Source organism: Peromyscus maniculatus, chromosome 20, assembly GCF_049852395.1.
Source record: "Peromyscus maniculatus bairdii isolate BWxNUB_F1_BW_parent chromosome 20, HU_Pman_BW_mat_3.1, whole genome shotgun sequence".
NCBI lineage: Eukaryota > Metazoa > Chordata > Mammalia > Rodentia > Cricetidae > Peromyscus > Peromyscus maniculatus.
Window position 1 is genome coordinate 33,690,075 of NC_134871.1, and position 20,826 is coordinate 33,710,900.

The window sequence follows — 20,826 nt, forward strand, 5'->3', positions numbered from 1 at the left end:
CGTCTCTCTCATGGGCCTAGATTCCTTCTCCTCTTTTCTCTCTCTGTCTGGAAGGGCCACCTGTAACTCCTGTCTAGCTATTGGCTGTTCAGCTTTTTATTACACCGATCACAGCAACACACTTTCATATGGTGTACAAATACCCCACAGCATTTTATATAAGATTTAGATCAACCTTAAATAAAACCCAAATAGTTTTAAATGACTCTTGATTGGATGCACATTTTCCCCTAAAGCCAGTCCTTATAAGTATTACTCAAAGCAGAATAATAACAGGAGAATTCTATTGATTTAAATACATATTTGTTTGAATTTTGACCTTAGAAATTATAATAACCTATAGTCATCATATACACAAGTGTCATATTTTATACTCCCTATATACTCACTCATATCTTCCAGAACTTCTTGGGCTTCCTATCTTCATCTTTATCTTTTTCCATTCTGGAAATATCCAGCCATCCCAACTTAGAACAAAGTCTTATCATGAAAAATCTTTCTTTACTAAAAATATATTTACTCTTAAATACTTTTAATATTTTTTCTTCTTATAGGTTCCCTTATACTTTTTACTAATATCATGAGACATAATAACATCAATCACAGGTATTAACCCCAATGAATCAGAATCTCCACTCCCTAGCCCAAGCACACTGATGCCACTTTAACTGAATCGGTCCAGCACCTGGTGTGATGTATGCTTTTCAGATTGGACCCAAGCTGTTGTAACTTTGCATGAGCCTCCAGGACTAGTCATTTCAGTGTTCCATCCTTTTGGCAGCTGGCCAGAGTTGGAAGCATATGGCTGGGAAAACCCCTTTAAATACCCCAGTAGATATATCATGTAAAATAATGTATCAATTAAAAGAATCCTCCATGGAGTTCTGGTACATAGCATTTCATAATCTTAATAGTGGACCACAGGTCCTCTGACACATAAAGATAGTTTTCATATATATTTATGAACGTTGGAAAATAATAATCTTGGTGGGGCACAAAGGAACACAGGAACAAAGTGAATGTAATTAGGCAAGGCAGTTTCTCTTTGTAAAAGCGGTGCCTGCCTCAAAACTCATGGGCAGGGCTTAACTGTTATCTAATGTAGGTAGGGACTGTGTCTTTCACCCTTTGCCTGTGGTCTGTCCTCAGAGGAACGGAGAAGGGTTCAGCTGCTCTAGGCCAGGAAGTTCATAGAACACAACAGGGCTTTTGCATAAAGATAAGTTTCACCAGGTGGGGGACTGTAAAATTTGGATAAAAGTTTTACAAGATGTGTGTCTATTGCTGTGAAGAGACACCATGACCACAACAACTCTTATAAAGGAAAACATTTCATTGGGGGTAGCTTAAAGTTTCAGAGGTTTAGTCCATTATCTTCATGGTGGAACATGGTGGCATGCAGGCAGACATGGTGCTGGAGAAGGAGCTGAAAGATCTGCATCTTGATCTGCAGACAACAGGAAGTGAACTGTGACACTGGGTGAAGCTTGAGCATAGGAGGTCTCAAAGCCCACCCTCCACAGTGACACACTTACTCCAACAAGTCCACACCTACTTCAATAAGGCCACACCTACTAATAGTGCCACTCCCTTTGGGGGCCATTTTCTTTCAAACCACCATCATGAGGAAGATTAAAATATTTTAATTGCTATGCATAAGGTTTAAGTAGGTAGAGGGTGGTTATGGAATATTGGACCTTGGTGGACTAACTGCTTTTGATAGAAAAAAAAATCTCAAGAGCACAAATAACATTTATGAGCACAGATGACAAATAGCAGCATACATATACCTAGAATGATCACACACTGAAATCACACGAGTGCATTTAACCATCGAGAGAGGCAAAATAGTGACACCCAGATCCCTGCAGACCGTGCAGGCATTTGGTAAGAGTTTTCCTGTAAACAGAAGGTGCAGCTGGAAGCCAGTTTGCTCAGCTTATCTTTTTTTTTCTTTCTTTTCTTTTTTTTTTTTTTTTACTTTCCCCTAGGCTAAAAACTCCTTTGCAGTAGAGTCAAGGAAGCGTGCAGCGATGTGGGAGGGGTATGAAGGGGAGGGGAGCTGAGTCAGGAGCTGACACACCTGAGTCTGTCTTCAGGTGTGGCTCCCAGAGTGAGAAGGGTAAGTGAAAAAGGTGTGGCTGAAGGGTCTTTGGCAGAGTAGAGAAGCAATTTGTAATTCTGTGAACACAGATTAGCATTAAATAAATAAATAAATAAATAAATAAATAATAAATAAATAATAAATAAATAAATAAACAAACAAACCTCCGGAGTGAGACAGGTGTGGAGGTGCTGTAAGAAATGGTTACAGGTCAGCAAGATCACAAGTGGGTAGAGACCGACTTGACATGTTTCAAGGGCTGAGACTTCGGCACTTGCATTGATCTCGTCTGTCAAGGAGGGACTGTAGGTGGAAGCATGCTGGGGTTTTCAGATAGAAGTTGTGGCTGGTTCCTATGGCTTGCAGGCCTAGAGACAGGAAGGGGCTGGGTGAGGGCTAAGCGGGCAGTGTTAACACCCCCTCACCATCCCACCCCTCCCGCATGGTTGGATGGGGGAAGCAGGGAGAAGTGGAGAGTTTTGCAGCACCCATGAGTCACCACGTGTGTCAGAACGGAGGAAAAGCCATAGACTGACATGCTGGGTGTGGCCATCCTAAGAAGAGAGAACTGGGGGAGGGGTGCGTGTGGCTAGGGAGGCAAGTTGAAGCAACATCCCCTTGCTCAGGAGGAGTTGAAATCTCCAGCTAACCAGCAAAGGGCTTTTTGGACCCAGCAGAGGCAGAGCTAGAATCCCTTGGCCCACAATGCTAAGAATTCCATGCGCCCAGAGCCAATTTGCGCAGGCGCAGTGCCCTTGGCATCCGGTAGGAAGTCAGCCCAGTGGTGCCTACCAGCCGCTGTCCTGGCTGCCCCGAGGTGCGCAGGCTGAGGGCCTTGTCCCAATGTCTTAGGTCCCTCTCTGTCCTGCTCTCCTGGACCCTACGTCCTCGGGCACTGGTCAGCCTGCCTCCTCCCTCTGAACCCTGACTTGGGCTGGCCCCTGACCCTTAGGCTACCTCTACCATGCCGAGTGTCGCCATTGTCCTGCACCAGGGGCCTAGATCCTACTCCTTCTCTTTCCTCTGGGTCCCAGGGGGTAACACTGGAGAACCCAGGCACTTTCGCCTTACTGAGACCCTGCTGCCACAAAAATATTTAAAATATCATTTAATGCTGTTGTGGTGCTAAAGAATATACTAATATCTTTCCGGGCCATGGTGACGCACATCTTTAATCCCAGCATTCAAGAGGCAGAGGCAGGCTAATTTCCAAATTCGAAGCTAGACTGGTGTACAAAGTGAGTTTCAGGACAGCCAGGGCTACACAGAGAAACTCTGTCTCAAAAAACCAAAATAATTAATAATAATAATAATAATAATAATAACAATTTTTTAAAAAAATTCAAAAGAATATACTAATATCTTATCTTTTTAGTATTGAGACATACTTAGGCTTAAAAGGTTCTACTTCCCTTCTTCCTATTTTAGAATGCAGACATTTCTCAGAATCCCTAACATAACTAACTGTGAGAGCCTCGCTAGGCACTGACCCGAAGAGACGTGGACCTGGCACCTCCCGCTGCCACCAGGGCTGTGTGCAAGGCTCTCTTCTACAGCTCCCTGCTGCCCTGGTTCATTTTCTCTTCTCAGCCTGCAGCCCAAGGCTCATCCTAAAATCGACACCTCGCACATGCAACAAACCGGTGTATCCGGGACCCCACCGCAGGGAGGTGCTGGCTTCAACACCAAGTACAGAGAAAGATACCGTCAAATGCCGCTGGAGCTCGGAGAGGAAGCTGTTGTCTCATCCTAGATCCTTCCGCACAAGAACTTGTACAAGCACAGCGAAGGCAAGTAGGATTCCTGCTCCCCTCTCAACCCAGCTCCTCCTTCTGTAGACCACACTGGGTCCCCAGTGCCTCTGGGAAAGAAAGTGAGGCCAGAATGCAAAGACCTATGGACCTAGGCCAGTTGCTGAAGGTCTTTACAGTTAACTGAGTCCTCACAGAGATGCGCGGAGGAGGCATTTTCTAAATGTGATGAAACCACCTCATTGCAAGGCACGGAGGGATTCAGTGGTGTTCCCAAACAAACAGCCGTAGCCCAGAGAAGCGAGTCTAAGGCCCTGAACTAACTGCTCGGGCTCCAATGTTGTCCGCTTGGGTAAACCTAGAAGGGTGTTTTAGGCCAACTGTGGCTTCTACTCTAAGACCAGGGTTGGAAACCCGGCTCTAGACCAGGTGTGACTCAGGCGGCCAGCCTGGCCTCCCAGTCTTCGCTCCTCTGTTTCCAGCTGGCAGCTGTCACCGAGCCCTCCCATAGCCAGCCCTGGATGATAATGTCCCTTGCCTCTAAGGAGCATGCCATCCTTGTTCTTGAGGACCACGAAGAACCTGGTGAGAGAGCTGGGCAGGAAGGGCGAGCTGGTGCCCGTGGACAGCCTGAACAGCTCGCCTCGCCTACGCCCCTTCTGCCTGTTGAGGAAGAAGCACAAGCGTTACCTCTGGCCTTGGGACACCCCGCTCATCCCCACAGACTTCTCCCTCCTGGACGTACTGGAGCCTGGCTGCCCTAACCCAGGTATTTTCTGTGAGGAGGCTGCTGCGGAGCGGGGTGGGACTCCCAAGGGAGGCAGATGAATGTGCCGAGAAAAATGAACAGGCTTCTACCCTGGTGCCCGAAGACCCCTGGGTGAGGCTGGCAGAGGCATGGCCCTCATAGCCTCATCTCGTCCTATGTTTCTCCCTGGGAAATAAGTCATAGCGAACAGTTATTATTTGTTTGTATTAATTTTCTAAGTTTGTGTACAAAACAGTGGGCTTCATTACAGGATTTTCTTTTGAACAGATTTTTTTAAATATATTTATTTACTCCTTGGGGGTGTAGTGTGGTATGCCACAGTGCCCACGTGCAGGTCAGAGGGCAACTTGCAGGAGTCCCTTCTCTCCTACCACCACGTGGGGCCCAGGATCAAACCCAGGTTGTCAGGCTTATGCTCTGAGCACCCATCATGCCACTTGATACACGTATATTAGTTTGTTTGTATTTGTGTACCTTTCCCCAACCATTCCCCTCCTCTTGCTGGTCTCCCTCCTCCCACACAGTGCTCCCTTCTCCTTCATGTCACTAAGATGCCCTTACTCCCACTCTCCCCTTCCACCCTTAGATCTCGTCCCCTCTTTCTACTTCCACGCCATGTATGTGTACACACCACACACACAATCTAGTTCTAGAACAATTATTTCATTTTATTTAAGATTTACTTTATCTGTGTGTGTGCACGCACATGTACTACATGAGTGCAGGTGCTCAGAGACCAAAAGAGGGTGTAGACCCCCCTGCAGCAACAAGTGGGTGTGAACAGGCCAACATGGGTGCTAGGGACTGAACCAGGTCCTCTGGAGCCAAGTACTCTCAGTACTGAGCCATCTCTCCAGCCCCAACATTAAGTTTAATCCACTATAAAGGCTACCATGGATTCCAAGCTTTCTGTGCCAGACACCACACTGGCAAATCCACCTTTCACCCTCAGATCCCCCTAAGAGGAAGCCCATGATTGTAATCTGAAGTTTCCCTGTGTCCCTCCCAGTCCCGCAGCCGCTTGGTCCCAAGTAAACACACAGAGGCTTCTATTACTTGCAAACTGTATGGCCTATGGGTCAGCTTATATTAGGTAGCTTTTTCAACTTAATTTAACCCACTCCTATAATCTCTATGTTGCCACGTGACCACGGCATGACCAGTCTGCTGGCATCTTGTTGCTCCTTCAGTGGCCGGCTGCATCTGCTGTGACTCCACCCTTCTTCGTCTCCTCTTCACTCTGAATGTACCACCTAACCTTATCATGCCCTGCCATAGGTCAATGCAACTTTATCAACCAATCAGAGCAACACATATTCACAGCATACAGGAAGACATTCCCCAGCACATGGTGCTCTTTCTTTGCAGCATACACATGAGGACATTAAGGCTCCAAGAGCTCAGTGGCTTCTGCTTGGCACACACAATGCATAAGTGCTAGCAGCCATTTTGAGACCTGACGGAGGCCACTGCACCCTGGGTCATCCTGCAACCTGCCTCCTTCCCCTGCCAGGCACCTGTAGTTTGAGCTTCTCTCTCTGCAGAGGTGAGCCACAGCAGTCCCATCAACGTCTGGGAGAAGGTGGCAGGAGGGCTAACAGGGGCTGTGAGCCTGAGCACTGGGCTGCAGGGCCAGGTGACCGGAAACAGCAAGACCACCTGCATCTCTGCCTTGACTGTGCAGACACTCTGGGTTCCCCCTTGCACCTGGGAGATGCTGCTTGAGAAGAGGTAAGAGCCAGGGAAGGTTCCTTGGCAGCGGGACTGCCAGCTGGGGTCAATGAGCACAGAGCCTCCAGGTGTGAGGGAGAAGCCAAGGATGCTGCCAGCCTGTGGCCTGACAAGTCATATGCAAGGCTAGGGTGCAGGAGCCCACCGTGGGAGTGAGCCCTGGGCCCATGTGGAGGCTCATAGGGTTTAGGCCAGATACATCCAGGGCCAGGAAAGGAAACAGAACTGTAGGAGTGTGAGGCACCAGGATGTGGTAGGAACTATGCCAAACTGGAGACACCTTCGTGAGGCTGGTGGCTACTCAGTTGCTGCCAGGTTCCCCAGATTAGCATTATGCGTCTTTTTCATCAATTTTAATATTATCTCTCAAATTTTAAATTTCATTTTGATCTGTCTGGATATCTGTAACCTTGAAGAGAACTGTTCCAGGCTTTCCTCAGTTTCCCCCTTTTGGGGCCAACACCACTCACTTTAGAAAAGCAGTCCTTTCACCCTACCCCCACCCACCTACCGCCCCACAACGCCAACACATCGCCCCCCACAAGCTGCTGAGATCAGCACAAATAGCACCAAGCCCGGAAAGGCCTTGGACTCCCCAGCTAGACAGATAGATACCCCCTCCCAGCTCTCTCTTCTCTGTTTCCCACACCCTCCAGGAAACTGAGGTCGCCTAGACCCTCCTTCCTCCAGGAACTACAGAGCCGGAAGGAAAGGGAGAGCCTGTACGTGGTAACAGAGGCTGTGGAGACACTACAAGAAGCCGTACTTCAGAGCCAGGGCCAAATGCTAGGAGCTGGGCAGCTGTCCCTCCTACAGCTGGGCCATGTTCAGGTGTGGGCAGTGTGCTGGTGTGGTACATGGTGGTACATTGGCAGGCAGCCTGTTGGAACACTGAATGCCACCAGCCTCAAGAAGGTGCTCTGCCTGGAAGCCTCCCTACCCTGAAGGGGAATGCAGTCCTTGGAAGCTAACATGGTCTTAGCTCTGCCTGCACAAGTTTTTGTTGAGGTTTCTCATGCCCCTCCCCAACTGTCCCCTCCTTCCTTCTGTTTTGAGTCAGGGTCTTAGTATATTGCCCAGTCTAGACTCAAGTGATTTCTACTTTCTGGGTACCCGGTGTTACAGACCTGGCGGCAGCATGGGCCCCTACTCAAGTTATCATGGGTCTGAAATAGCACACAATGCCTGGTTTAGTTTGCGTTTTTTTCCAGATGATCCCTGCATGTGTCCTTCATGGCAGGAGGATTAGCACATCTGGTTACAAACTTCTGTTCTTAGGTCTTTTATTTCAGCCTCTCATAGAGGGTCACATAGAAAGGCTGGCTTCACACAAGCATTCTAGGGCTCAGGGGCTCACTGTCTCCCACATATTAGCTGCAGGCACAGGTGGCAGATCCCCTTAGCATGCCCACCAATGCAGATGCCTACAAATAGGGACCACTTTTAAGGAGAGCCTCCCATGATGCCTCCCATGATGGAGTGCTGCCTGTAAGCATTCAACAGGCCTTATCCATTCATCCTGATGATTCCAGGAGGTATGTTTATTACATCTGCTTCTTTATCTGAGGAAACCAGAGCACAAAGGAAGTCCCTTGCTGAGGAACACACTGCCAGTAAGTGGTGGGATCCAAGTTCAAGTCTGACCTATGTGTTCAACACACATTTGAACAGCAGCGCAGCCTGTAAATGCAGATGGCTGCCATTCTAATTGCTTGGTCCCCCCAGCAGATGTGACGATCTACTGGCAAGTGAGAGGAAATTGAAAAATAACATTGACTCAAAAGAAGAAAAGCATTTTCCGCTTACACAAAAGTCCAGACAGGAGCCAAAGAGTCCCAGTGGTAGACTGCAGCTTTCCAGGATCTGGTCTTTCTATTTTTCAATTCTGTCACTCCCAGTGTATGGCTCTCACCTCATGTGCCAACATTGCTATGGTATCTACAGTTACCATATCCATCCCAGACCACAGGACAGGAGAGAGGGAGCAATGCTCCCCAAAACTTGCACACATCACTATCCTGTCAGCCAAAACTTGGCTATGTGGCCGCATCTTGCTGCAAGATGGTAGCTTATATCCAGCATGATCATGTTGCCTGCTGAAGGTGTATGAGTTGTGTGACTATTGCTTGAAAGTAGCTCTTTCCTGTGGGAGCAGGCAGAAATGGCTATGCCGATGGGACAACCATCATGGAAGCCCGGCTTCCAGGGCCAATGCCTTCCTTTCATATCTTTACCTCTCTAAGTCTTGATTTCCATGTGGAAAATGGGAGAAAGGGACTTGGTGGCCATGTGGAGTCTAGATAGGCCTCCATGCTTCCATGCCTCCACCTCAGCATTTCCCGAGTGAGTGTCCCAAAGAAAGTGTAACACGTTTAATGGGACAAAACACACTGGTGTCTTTGTTGTGTAGCTTCTTAAAACTTTATCAAGCCAGGTGCATTGTTTAAGTCCAGAATGTCTTGGATTGTTTTCTGGAATTATCTTCTATGCAGGCATATTTTGTGTTCTTGCCTCACATAGGGGTCCCTCTGGCCCCACTTTCACCTACCTGTCACCAACCCTTCAGGAATCTTCTCATCAAGACCTTGATAGTCTTCCTATCTGCCTCCAAAACCCATTCTTGAAGCTTCCGGAGGCCCGAGGCCTGGTGTCCGTTTCGCTTTGCCTCCCTCCCAGGTCCAGGTTCAGAGCCACATGGACACAGAGAAAGCGGTGAGCATCCCACGGGGCAGTATACTGGCCTACAGGGCTCTGCAGCTGGTGGTGGAGGAAGACGGCTGGGGTAAGCCTATTCACCCCTGCTCCCTACCTGACCCAACCCCCTACCCACAGTCAAATACCAGAGAGCAGTGAGGAGCCAAAGAGATAAGGAAGTCCCAGTGCTCCCCACTGGCTGAGCAATAAGTTGGTCAGGCCACCCGACAAGACTTAACTTTTGTAGAAGGCTGCTGAGGTCAGATGTTGGGGAGGCTTAAACCCAGTCTGCCCCAGCTTGCCCTGGGGTGGGGCTGAATTCTACTAGGGCCTGTGTTACATAACTGGGACAAAGTCTCTCTCTGCATGCATATCTGTAGTCAGAAATTGAGCTGAGAGGCACAGTGGGCCTTGCTGCCCCCATCCATGTCCTAAGCCAGAGACGCATCTGGAAACTTCCTAGACGGCCCCAGCTCTGGGCACTCGGTCTGGACCTTGGATCTTTAGGGTTGGCCTTGGAGTGAGAGAAGGTGGCAAATGGAGACAGTTTCTTTGTCTCTGTGGAAGGGAAAAGCATGAGTTCAGGAGCCGACTATTGTCCCCTGTGGCCCTGGCCATGCCCCTGTCACTCTCTAGCAGGGCTTGGGCTGCTTTAGGATGGCACGTGGGAGACCCTGCAGTGTGCCACCCCTGATGGCCAGCACGGAGCTGCAGCCTCCCTGACCATGTCCCGCATGTTTGGGTTTGTCTGTATTTTCCCCTGCTCTGCTCCACACAGCTGTCCTTCACTTCCCTGAGAGGAAGCTCTGCAGGGACACCGGGAGAGGTGAGTGCTTACCCAAGATGGGTGACTGCCCTGACATGGTTCCATGGCCCCTTCCCAATGCTGTGTGGTGATCCACCCGATAAGGTAAAGTGAGTCAGAATTGTCAAGAGGAATGAGTGGCGGAATTGCCCCACTGGAGACTCCTAACTGTTCCAACCCTGGTTCCCTCTCCTGTACACAGAGCTTGGCACTTAGCTCTCCAGCCTAGAGGATGAGAGCCAGAGCCTCAGAGGGTGGACCTGAGTCAGCCAGGGTTCCCACAATTAGAGAGGCCTAGCAGCCCTGGAAGAGAAAGAAGGGTCAGACTTTGTTCTTTCCCTGGGAGCATGGTGAAGTGGGGAGAAAAAATACGGAGGCTGTGACTGCCTGGTAATGGGCAAATGCCCTGCAAATGTCTCGTGATGGTGTAGAGGAGGAGATGAGGTGAGTACATGTAGCACATATGTACTTTTGTGTGAGGGAGCTGCACAGGGCCACTCCTGGGACATTGGATCTCCTGGGGAGGCTGGGAGCACAAAGAACCCCTGAACAGGTGACTGGGCCCAAGACTAAGTGGTCATCCACCTGATCTCTACAGGCTTAGCCTTCAGCCAAGATTCAGAGGAGGAGTTTAACTTCCAGAGCTTGCAGGACCAAGCGCATGGCCAGTTGCAGGACCTGGCCACACTGTCCTCAGAGCTACGGGACACATTGCTGGGTGCCCTCCAGGAGCTGCTTCAAGACCGCCAGGCACTCCAAGAGCTGGAGGACACGGTGATGGGCACACTGGCCAGACTTGGCAAAGGCCCCAGATCCGGGCCGACAGACAGGGAAAGGGTAGAAGGGGCAGGAACAGGGCATGGTGGCTGACAGGGCTTCCCTGGGGCTCTCACACACACTGCCCCAAATGTGAGGTTGGCCATGCATGGACTGGCATGCCATAGTGTCAGCTACTGTTCCAAACACTGAAGCCCAGACCCCCATTGGCCCACCCAGTTAGGAGGAATCTGGTTCAGACAAGCTCAAGCCCAAACCCAGCTCTTTGCACACTCATGGGTAACCCAGAGGCAGGAATGACTCCTTGGATGGACAGGGCCATTGAATGCATGAACAAGGACCTCTTCCTCACATCTTTTCCCTGCAGCTGGAGCAGGCTCTGGACACTGGGTTGCTTGCGAAGCTGGGGGGCCCTGGGGGCTTTGTCTTAAGCATCCTCCAAGACTCCACAGGCAACTTGTCATGGTCGAGAGGCAGGGCTATCCTCTACATTCTGGGAGCCCTAGCAGGTAAGAGGGTCAGGGATTGGAAGGAGATCCTAAAGGGTAAACAAGAGTGACCACATGCCGAAGCTGGAGGCTGCTTGGGTGTGGGCTTCCTGAGCTGTGTTTCTGGTCCTAGTTCTGCACTAACAATATGAGTAGCCTTGGCCAAGTCTTGCCAGGCCCTGGTTAATCACTATTGCTCAAGGCCACTTTCAGTGGAACAGCTCGGACATGGCATCTGACTTCCATTGCCAGCCCTTGATAGTCTGTTCCAGGGTGACAGTTTTTACCTTTAAGAATCTCTTGGGAAAGACAGCACCTCTGGTGCCAGAACTAGCTAAGCTTCTCCTCGCCTAAGAACCCCTGAGGTGCAGCCCTCCCTCCATTAGAGTCCACAGAGAAGGACATGATACAGAGCACCTGGGACCTCTTCTACTTGGTGACCATCCCCCCCAACCCCGCACACATGCCTTTATTTCCCACAGCACTGAATGAACCCCAGCATTGCCTGTTGGCCCAGTCCATAGAGAGACGAATCCTAGCTGAGGAATTGGAACTGGTGAGAGTCTCAAAAAAGGGGGTCCTGGGATTCAGGGAGGTGCAGGAAGAGATGTGGGAAGCACATGGGGATGCTCTGTAGGAAGATCTGGCCTGTCTGCAGTTCATTCATGCAGAGGGAACAGGCTCTGGGTCTGGTCTTGCAGCCCACAGCTCTGAGCAGCCTCTTGCAGGGGATCCCACTTTGTCCTGCATCCTGAAATGCTCTATACATCCACGTCATTCATGTTCTCTGCCAAGCCTGAAAACGTGAAGGGAAAGAGGATGTCCCACCCTCCCGTTGATGATGGATGTGGCATTAGAATGAGCTCATACAGGCACTTTTTGGTGGAGACAACTCTGGAAGTCCATAAGCTAGGGGTGGGCAGCCTGGCAGGATAGCAGTCCTGTCGAGTGGTAGGAATGCCTCACTGCAGTCAGCAGCAGCCAAGGGGAATGTGCACAGGAGTAAAAATAGGGTTGCACAATCTTCAGGACCAAATGCAAAACTTCATAAACCCCTGGCTGCTGCTTGAAGGTGGGGGCCATCACCCAAGGCCTAGGTGGCCCGTGTTCCTTCTAAGTGGTTTATTGCAGGTGGCGAGCATCTTGGAACAAAACTGGAGCAAGATGGAGGAAACAACCTGTCCTCTCCCAACAGGAGTCCTCAGTGCTCTGAAGAGTGAGAATGTGGTCCTCATCCTAAGCCTGGTACAGAGCTGTGGGCTGGAGCTGGAGCTGGAGCTGGAGCTGGAGCAACCCAGCTGCCAGCTCACCTGGGACCCCACAGTGATGCCTCAGCTCTCAGCTCTCTATGGGTACCTCACAGGAATGCAGCTACTGGCTGACCTAAGCCCTGGGCTTTCTAGTGAAGAGGGAACACTGATCTGTCCCTAGGGTCACATCCAACCTGACTCCTGGCAGCCTAGGATGTCACTGACCCTCTAGTGGCCACAGCTGATGGCAGGCTTCCACCAGGACAGGCCCCACCCCACTCAGGACTGGTTTCAGGCATTAGAAACACCCATTCAGAACAAGGAAGGCCAGGGCCACACCCTGGACTACTAGGATTCTGAGAGCAAGGCAAGCAGGCTGCAAAACTCAGTTACCACTCCCAGTTCTGTAGCTTAGACAGTATAGCCCCTCTGTGCTCAGGTGAAACCCGCCATTGTACAAGGAGATTTGTGAATTCCTAGAGCAGAAGATGGCAGAAAGAACTTTCAAAATTATGTGTGGCATGCTTCCAAGAGTGTTGTTATTGTATGGTGCAGGGTAAATGAGGCGACACGGAGAAGCAGCTCTCCAGAGTAACACAGGACTTAGACAGGCTGTCCTGCCTTACATTTCCTGCAGCTATGCCCCACCCACCACCCCTGCCACCATAACATGACAAATGGGTCAAGCTGCTCAGGTTCCAGCCAACTGCACCTGTTGGAGCATGGGAGAGTCAGGAGAGGAGTCTTCAACAACAAAAACAGTAGAAACTGGACCCTTCCCTGATAGACCAGTCTCTTCCCAGTCTTAATTGTGCAGTGGCTGGGTCTCCCTTAGCATCACCCTAGATGTGGGTTTCTTTTGTGATAGACTATTTCTAGTAAAACCTACATTCACCAATGAGGGGTTCCCACCCCCCCCCACCCATGTGTCTGTGTGTGTGTCCGTGTGTCCGTGTCCGTGTGTGTGTGTGTGTGTGTGTGTGTGTGTGTATGTACGAGGGAGGGAGGGGAAGAGAGAGAGAGAGAGGAGAGAGAGAGAGAGAGAGACTGACTTGGAACCCAGGGAAGTCACAGGTCAAGAGTAGAAAGGGACTAGACCCAGCGCTATGGCGCCTCCTCTACCTGGCCATCCAGCTGTCTTTCTGTATACCTCTTGCTTTTCTCCGGGCCCTCTCATGTCCCTGTGGGTAGTCCCTGCTGAACAAAATAATGCCCCCAACCTATTTTCCATTTCCACTTATCCTTCCAGACACTCAGGCCAAAGGCCCAATTAATTCTCCACTTTGTCCCTAAACAGCTAGTTTACTGAGGAAGCCTATTGCCCCCATCTTCAAGTCACACCCTAAACTTGGTCATTTCTCCCACACCGATTGCCAACTTGACGTCAGTCTTTGCCTTGATGATATCTACTGCTTAACTGGCCCCTGCTTCTGTTTCCTCAATCTCTCGGGACAGCTGGAATGAAGTCTTTCAAATAGATCATACTATGTCTTTCCTCCGAGCCCTCTGAAGCCTGAGGAGCACAGCCAGTCTCAAATGGCCGCAAAGGCTCTCTGTTCTGCTCCACTCATCTTGGCCGCACCTCCCTTTCTCCCCTCAGCTTCTGGCCCGATGCTGTCCTGTCCTTGGCTGTTGGCTGCCTTCCCCAGGTTCCTTCACTGCAGAGGGCTGCCTTCTCTTCTTCCTGGTTTGGCTCACAAGATACCTTCTTTATTGAGCCCTATCCCTGTTCGCTCTAAGCTGCAAACTGCCCACAAAGCTTTCCCACAACCCCTGGCATCTTCCATAGTAACATAGACCCTAGTGAACTAAGGTCAAAGCACTGGCAAGATATCAGTGCTGAACCAGCTCTTAGGGAATGGAGGACCCGGCCTCCCAGGAAGCAGGTATTGAGCAAGACTCACACATCACTTCCTTGTGTTGGATAACAGTTTGCCAGAAGCTGGCAACAGGAAGAAACAGCATTCTGGGAGATGATTAGCCCCTGGGACTGTACCTGTCAAGAAAACTGATCAAACAGCTCTGCTTCCCTAGCAGTGACTGGAGGGTAGGGTTATCTCAAAAGATTAGAGCTGTTTAAAGGCCTCAGTATCCTCAATTGGACTATGCAGATAGCTCTGCAGTCAAGAGCAATGGCTGCTCTTGCAAAGGACCTGGGTTCAGTTCTCAGCACCCATATGGAGGCTCACAATCATCTGTAACTGCAATTTCAGGAGATTGATGCCCTCATCTGGTGGGAGTATTGCATGCATGTGGTACACTTATAGGCAGGCAAAATGCTCTTATACAAAAAAATCTTTTTAAAAGATACTGAGTTGAACATCAGACAGGACCCACATACCTTAAAATGCCAAACTAATGCCGAGCAAGTGGACTCACCACTTTATAGTGACTCTACTTTCAGGTGTGAAAACTTGCATATTGGTATGCTGTGTGCCTCGTGAAGCTCTGTAACTTAAATACTAACTCTTCAGCAGCACCAACCCATGATATGCTCATGAACATCACACTAGTTAACAGGCAAGGAGATGACAGCTTCAGTGGCATTACAGCGGCTCTAAGGACACGCAGGCAGCTCCAGGTGGCCCAGGCCCACTTGACTTACAAAAGCTATGCTATTTCTCCCATACCATGGGTAAGGCATTAGCACTTCTCAGCAAACAGTATTTCAAAGATTCTGGCATTTTGTGTAGGTGATCAGAACAGACATGGACAATATATGCCAGTAAGAGACCTCCTCAGCCCAGAATGTCCTCCCTATACACTCAGAAAACTCATTACCTGGTCATCCTAGTACACAGGCTGTGGCTATGACAAGTACTACTTACTCACTAAGATGGTTTGTCAACATGCTCCCTGAAGCAACTCTCACTCACTGGAGCTTGCCATTTAAAAGCATCTGCAGGGACTGGGCAAGTAGATCAGTGGTAGAGTACTTACTTAGCCTGTGAAAAATCCTGGGTTCTACACCCCAAGCACTGCAAAACGTTAAATTTTAAAAAAAAAAAATTATGTTTAGAGATCTGGAGAGACAGCTTATCAGTTAAGAGCACACACTGCTCTTACAGAGGACCTATGCTGGACAGTCCATAACTACATGTAATTCTGGCTCTAGAGGACCCAATGCCTTCTTTAGGCTTCCTCAGGGACCCACACTCATGTGCATATATGCACAAAGACACATAGATATACACATACTTAAAAATCTTTAAAAATTGTCTCAAATGTATAGGCTTATTGCCTGTTAATCAGGAAACTGAATATTCATGCAGAATATTCCCATTTATCCATTACAAGATCTATTATGGATTCATTCCGATTGTACCTTCAACTAAGCAGTTGAACCAGTAGTGTTCTCTAGAATGAAAAATCTATATTACTAGGCAGGACACCAGGAGTGGATTGTAAAGCTATAATGGCCAAAATACTAACACTGAGCACTTCTTGCCTGAAACATCCCAGGCATTGACTACTGGTTTATTGAGACCGTCTCTGAAGAAATACCACGTTTCCTGTTTGGGGACATTTAACCAAAGTCACACCAATTTGAGGGAGAAAGCTGAATACACTCAAGCTCACTGACTGAACTTTGTTGTAACTTGTCATACTATTACTGCCTTGCTGACAGAACATGAGACATCCTAGTGGTCTCAAATCAGTCACTTCTCCACTACTGATGAGGAAGAGAGCTAGCTGTGCAGTGCTCTGGCTTAGGTGTCAGGGCTCTGAACCCACAAGTCTTTCCACTGTCTTCCATTCTTACTCAGTTGATGGGCCATTCCTTTAAGAATTTCTGGCATGGCAGTTACTGCAATCTCAAATGGAACCAGAATGGCATTTCAACAAGAAGTATTTCAACTCAAAAATTTAGGTTTGAGCACAGATATGCCAGTTATACTCAAAAGCCTAAAATATTTGCAGTAACCTTAGAGATCCAGAATGCTAATCTAAATCTTTGTAAACTGAAACAGAAGTTGAAAGCACCACACATCTATGAGAAGGACTGAAGAAAAGATAGTGGAGAAAGATAGTCATGAGTGTGCTTTGGTAGAAGAGACGACAGGATAGCTTACCCTACTGTTTTGTTTCGTTTTCCTTTTTTTGGCTTTTCGAGACAGGGTTTCTCTGTGTAGTTTTGGTACCTGTCCTGGATCTCGTTCTGTAGACCAGGCTGGCCTCAAACTCAAGAGATCCACCTGGCTCTGCCTCCCAAGTGCTGGGATTAAAGGTGTGTGCCACCGCCACCACCACCTGGCTTTACCCCACTGTTTTAAACCAGAGGCACAGGAGGTCAAAAACAGGCTGAGACGTGCTGACAGAGACATACTTTAGAAAACCAAGAGGGGCAAGAGGAGACAAGCTTCAGAGCTAGATTTACCACCAGCAGAGCAGGGCTAACCTCTGGCCAGTGGGCAAACAGACCCTTTGCTTGGCCTCTGCTATGGCTGTGCTACGACACCCAACCCCTGAATCCTTCACTCTGAAGGAAGTTTCCTAAGCAGGGAAAAAAATTGCAGTGCAAGCCAACAATGTTCCTTGTATTACGTGAATGGCAAATATCAGATGTGAGGCTGAGCCCATTCTCCAGCAGAGGCAGCTCCTCCATCACACTGCAGGAGTGTGCCCCTATTACTCGAGGCTGTCAAATGGACCTGCTCTTCGGTATAGGGTAGGGACACACTTTAGCCTCTGATGGCCTCTTTGTCACAACTATGATGCTACAATGAGCAAATAGCCATAAATAATATACATATATATACAAATGAGGAGGCTATGTTTAATAAAATTTTATTTATGAACACTGGAGTTTGAATTTCATATACTTTTCTCATGCTACAAAATATTTTTTCAACTTTTAAAAAAACATTTGTTATCCTTTATTCCCCCAATCTTTTAAAAATCATTCTTAATTCACAGGCTGTGTAGGTACAGAAGAAGGTGGATTGGCCCAGAGCCTGGGCTACTGACCCCTAGGCTAGAGTTAAAGATTTGTTTTGCCCACTTAATCTTCAACATGCAGAGTGTGAACCATGTTACCTGAAAAGGCCACAGCAGTATTACTACATCTATTTCATTCACTCCATTCAAGCACTAACTTGGCAGCTATCCATATTTAGGTACTGTGCAAGATCCTTCCTTGGGACACTGGAGGGAACAGGACACGGCTCTTCTCTCAAGCTCTCAGTCTCCACAGCATCTCAACACGGTAATTTTTCAAGAGTATCAGAAAAGATCCAAAAGTATGAAGTACTAGGCTGTTTTGAGAGACAGTTGTATTCAGTGCTTACGTTGACTGTAACAAAGTACCACAAACTAGGTGGCTTGGAATAGAAATTTATTTTTTCACCATAATAGAAGATGGAAGTCTGAAGTAAAAACAGCAACAGAGTTGGTTCCTCCTGGAGGCTCTGACGGAAACTGTTCCATAACCCTCTTCTAGCTTCTGTGGCTCAGGGTGTTCACCTTTGCCTCTATCCTTCCAAGATTTCCAATGTGTCTGTTTCCCCTTCTTTTCTCTTATCAGGATTCTCTTATCAATGGTGTTAGGGCCCACGCTAATGCAAGATGATGTCATCCACAGATCCTTACATTCACCTGTAAAGGCCCTTCTTCCAAATTGAGGCCTTATATATAGGTTCAGGCAGACATTACCTGTTGCAGAGTACACTATTTAACCCATTATAATACTGTTAGAGAACTCCTAGAAAACATGGCCAGGATCATCCAAACAATTTTCAGGAGGAAGTAATAGAAGCTGACTTTTAAAAGACGAAAGCTGGTGTTGGTCAGACAGTCATGAGGGAGAAAAGAGAAATCAGATTCAGGTCGTAGCCAGACTGGAAGCAACACCACATGGAACAATCTGTAAACAGCAAGTAGTTTACGCTTGGCTGGAGAACAGGGTGAGAAGTGAGACAGTAGTAGGCAGGAAGCCAGAGAAGTCAACAGGAACTTTATCACCAAGTGCTGCGTGCTCTGATGGAGAAGGCCCCAAGGAAAGCCTGTGATCCTCTTCCATGGCTAACCACTTGACTGTACCACATCTCAGATCACCTTGTCATTAAACCCCTGACAAGACTGAATTAGACAACTTTCAGGCAGCTTCTCTCAACCATGATCAATTTCATGACTCAGGTTTGATGATTTTAAACTGAAACCCATGGTAGCTTTCTACTACTAGTGAGATGGCAGTCTTTTGTTTCCTCTGGGAAGTATTCTTATTGCTCACTGTCCTCCAATGTCAAGGGCTCACCTTACTTCTGAAACACCCTGTACTTCCTGTTGCTGCCCTTTCACTCCTGAAACTGAGAGCTGAGAAAGTGTGGTTTTCCTTCTACAACTACACTCACACAAGATGAAATCAAAACAGAAGTCAAGTTCATGACACAATCACTGGTCATCTTATATACAACAGGTTTAAAAGCAGTTAAACTTATGTACACAGACAAAAATAAAGAAAAATACAACTGAAAAAGACATAGCTACCCTCTAAGAGAAAGAAAAATTATGTAATGTGTCTATGCATTCCACAGAAATATATACAGGGAAAACTTCCAGAAACCTCAGTAAACCAAGCCACACTTAGAAAAAGGAAGCTGATTTTTATTTTATCAACAGCCATTCTTGAACATGAACATGCATACGTAATAGTCTACGCACACATCACAGTTTTTAACGTTAGTTAATAAAGGTTAAACACACAACATACATCCTCACAAAAAAAAAAGTCAAAATGCAAACTTAAAACTTTAAACAAAAGTCTTACTAATTTAAAAAAGGTTTGTGTTGGGTACCATTTGTACAACACAGTTAATTTAAACATTTCATTTTGGCTGGACATGAAAAAGCGGCAGTAGAAAATAAATTCATGAGGGTTTTAAATAGCAGAATAGGCAGTTTTGCCATGCAGAAGAAGCAATATTAAATATTAGTTTTCAAAAAAAATCCACATTTAAAAATATTTAGTTCAAGTCACAGAACTTTTCTCAGTAGAGACCTCAATGCAATGCATAATTAGCTGCCTTAGATGGCCTGTTTTGAAAGGACAAAATCCCTTTCAAAGTATAACTTTACTGATTTTGGCACAGAAAAGAAGTCTTAAGAACAAGAACATGATTAAAAAAGTGGGAAGAGGAACAGAGGAAAGAAACCAAAGCAAGAATAAGGAGATTTAATGGCAATCACTAAAGACTGCATTCTCGGTCACTGAAGAACACTGTTGTGCTCCATCTGCAGCAGGGGCTTGCTCCACAGCGCTTACTGCAGCATGGACCTAATTTGCTTGGAGGTAGTCTCATCATTCAAATGTTTTGTCGTGTACCTATAAGAGACAGTGATCAATGTTAGGAAATCCAAGTCTGTATGTGCTCTGTAATAAGGCAAGATGAGCAGCTGGCCAATCTACCGCACAAAATCACACCTTCGAGTGGCAGTTTTAATCCTAACCAGGCTCACTCTGCTTCTCTCCTCCATCCAATAGAGCAGCCTGTTGCTGCTGGTCATCTAGTTAGAAGCACCTTGCTGAAATATCAGCCAGACTCTGAAATAAATAGCTACCTCTCATGGATAGCAAAATTACAGATCTATCCCAGGTGTTGGCAAATTATGATCCCTAAACCAAATACAGCCTACCACCTATTTTTTTCATGGCATGTGACTTAAGTACATATACTTTTTTAGTTTGTTTGTTTTTTGGTTTTTTGAGACAGGGTTTCTCTGTGTAGTTTTGGTGCCTGTCCTAGATCTCACTCAGTAGGCCAGGCTTGCCTCAAACTCACAGAGATCTGCCTGGCTACATATACATTTTTTAGATGTTGGATCGCTAAGGGAAAAAAATAAATGAACAAAACAATAGCCAATATTTGATATTAGCATATGAAATTTAAATTTTAATGTTCACACACAAAAGTTGTATTGAAGAGGTAGGAGTAGGCATAACCAAATACACTGAATGAATGTATGAAATTGTCAAAGAATAAAAACATATTTAAAAAGTTGCACTAGAAAATTCCAAGTTGGTCTGAAGTTACCTTACTGGCACAGTAGAAGACTTAAGTAGCTATTCTAGCAAACATCCCTCAAAGTGCAAAGTATTTACTCACATTCTGGCCCCCTTACAGTTTCACTCTACACTGTGTAAAAACATTGCCCTGCCAGGCAGTAATGACACACACCTTTAATCCTGGCACTCAGGAGGTAGAGGCAGGAGGATCTTTGTGAGTTTGAGGTCAGCCTGGTCTATAGAACGAGCTTCAGATCAGCCAAGGCTACACGGAGAAACCTTGTCTTGAAAAACCAAAAGTACACTGAACTATCTATATTCTCTAAGTACCTACTTCCAGGTAGGTGTGCTGTGGGATGTTCTGTATGTCCTGTGGGAGCCCTTCTTGGGTTCTTTGTGGCGTTACCCAGCAGGTCCGCATAGAGGATGATTAGGACCATGGGCCTGAGTGCAGG

At 47.4% G+C, this 20,826-nt stretch overlaps 2 protein-coding genes across 15 annotated transcripts in view; one reads left to right on the forward strand and one right to left on the reverse strand.

Moving 5' to 3' along the window:
• The first annotated feature begins 2,842 nt into the window (after positions 1-2,842).
• LOC102920830 (gasdermin-A-like) lies at positions 2,843-13,267 on the forward strand. 2 transcript variants are annotated; one of them, XM_042265118.2, is made up of 11 exons: positions 2,843-2,921; positions 3,695-3,894; positions 4,401-4,624; positions 6,169-6,355; positions 7,012-7,186; positions 9,032-9,137; positions 9,828-9,875; positions 10,453-10,628; positions 10,999-11,140; positions 11,602-11,675; positions 12,251-13,267. In XM_042265118.2, the coding sequence occupies exons 3-11, from the start codon at positions 4,405-4,407 to the stop codon at positions 12,548-12,550; spliced, it is 1,428 nt and encodes a 475-aa protein (XP_042121052.2). In that variant the 5' UTR covers positions 2,843-2,921; positions 3,695-3,894; positions 4,401-4,404; the 3' UTR covers positions 12,551-13,267. The 2 variants fall into 2 exon arrangements, with proteins under 2 accessions (XP_042121052.2, XP_015854324.3); XM_015998838.3 differs by lacking the exons at positions 2,843-2,921; positions 3,695-3,894 and having other exon boundaries at positions 4,260-4,624.
• Positions 13,268-18,951: 5,684 nt separating this feature from the next.
• Cyrib (CYFIP related Rac1 interactor B) overlaps positions 18,952-20,826 on the reverse strand; it is a 138,979-nt gene continuing 137,104 nt past the window's right edge. For all 13 annotated transcript variants that reach the window (XM_076555959.1, XM_076555963.1, XM_076555964.1 and 10 more), the window contains one exon: positions 18,952-19,690. In XM_076555959.1, coding sequence (XP_076412074.1) covers positions 19,627-19,690 — 64 coding nt within the window. In that variant the 3' untranslated portion in view covers positions 18,952-19,626. The remainder of the gene's footprint in view (positions 19,691-20,826) is intronic.

Coding starts and splice junctions, on each gene's coding strand:
- LOC102920830 (XM_042265118.2), top strand. CDS start 4,405: ATGCCATCCTTGTTCTTGAGGACCACGAAGAACCTGGTGAGAGAGCTG. Junction 9,138..9,827: donor GGTGGAGGAAGACGGCTGGG/GTAAGCCTATTC, acceptor TGCTCCACACAG/CTGTCCTTCACTTCCCTGAG. Junction 11,676..12,250: donor TAGCTGAGGAATTGGAACTG/GTGAGAGTCTCA, acceptor GGTTTATTGCAG/GTGGCGAGCATCTTGGAACA.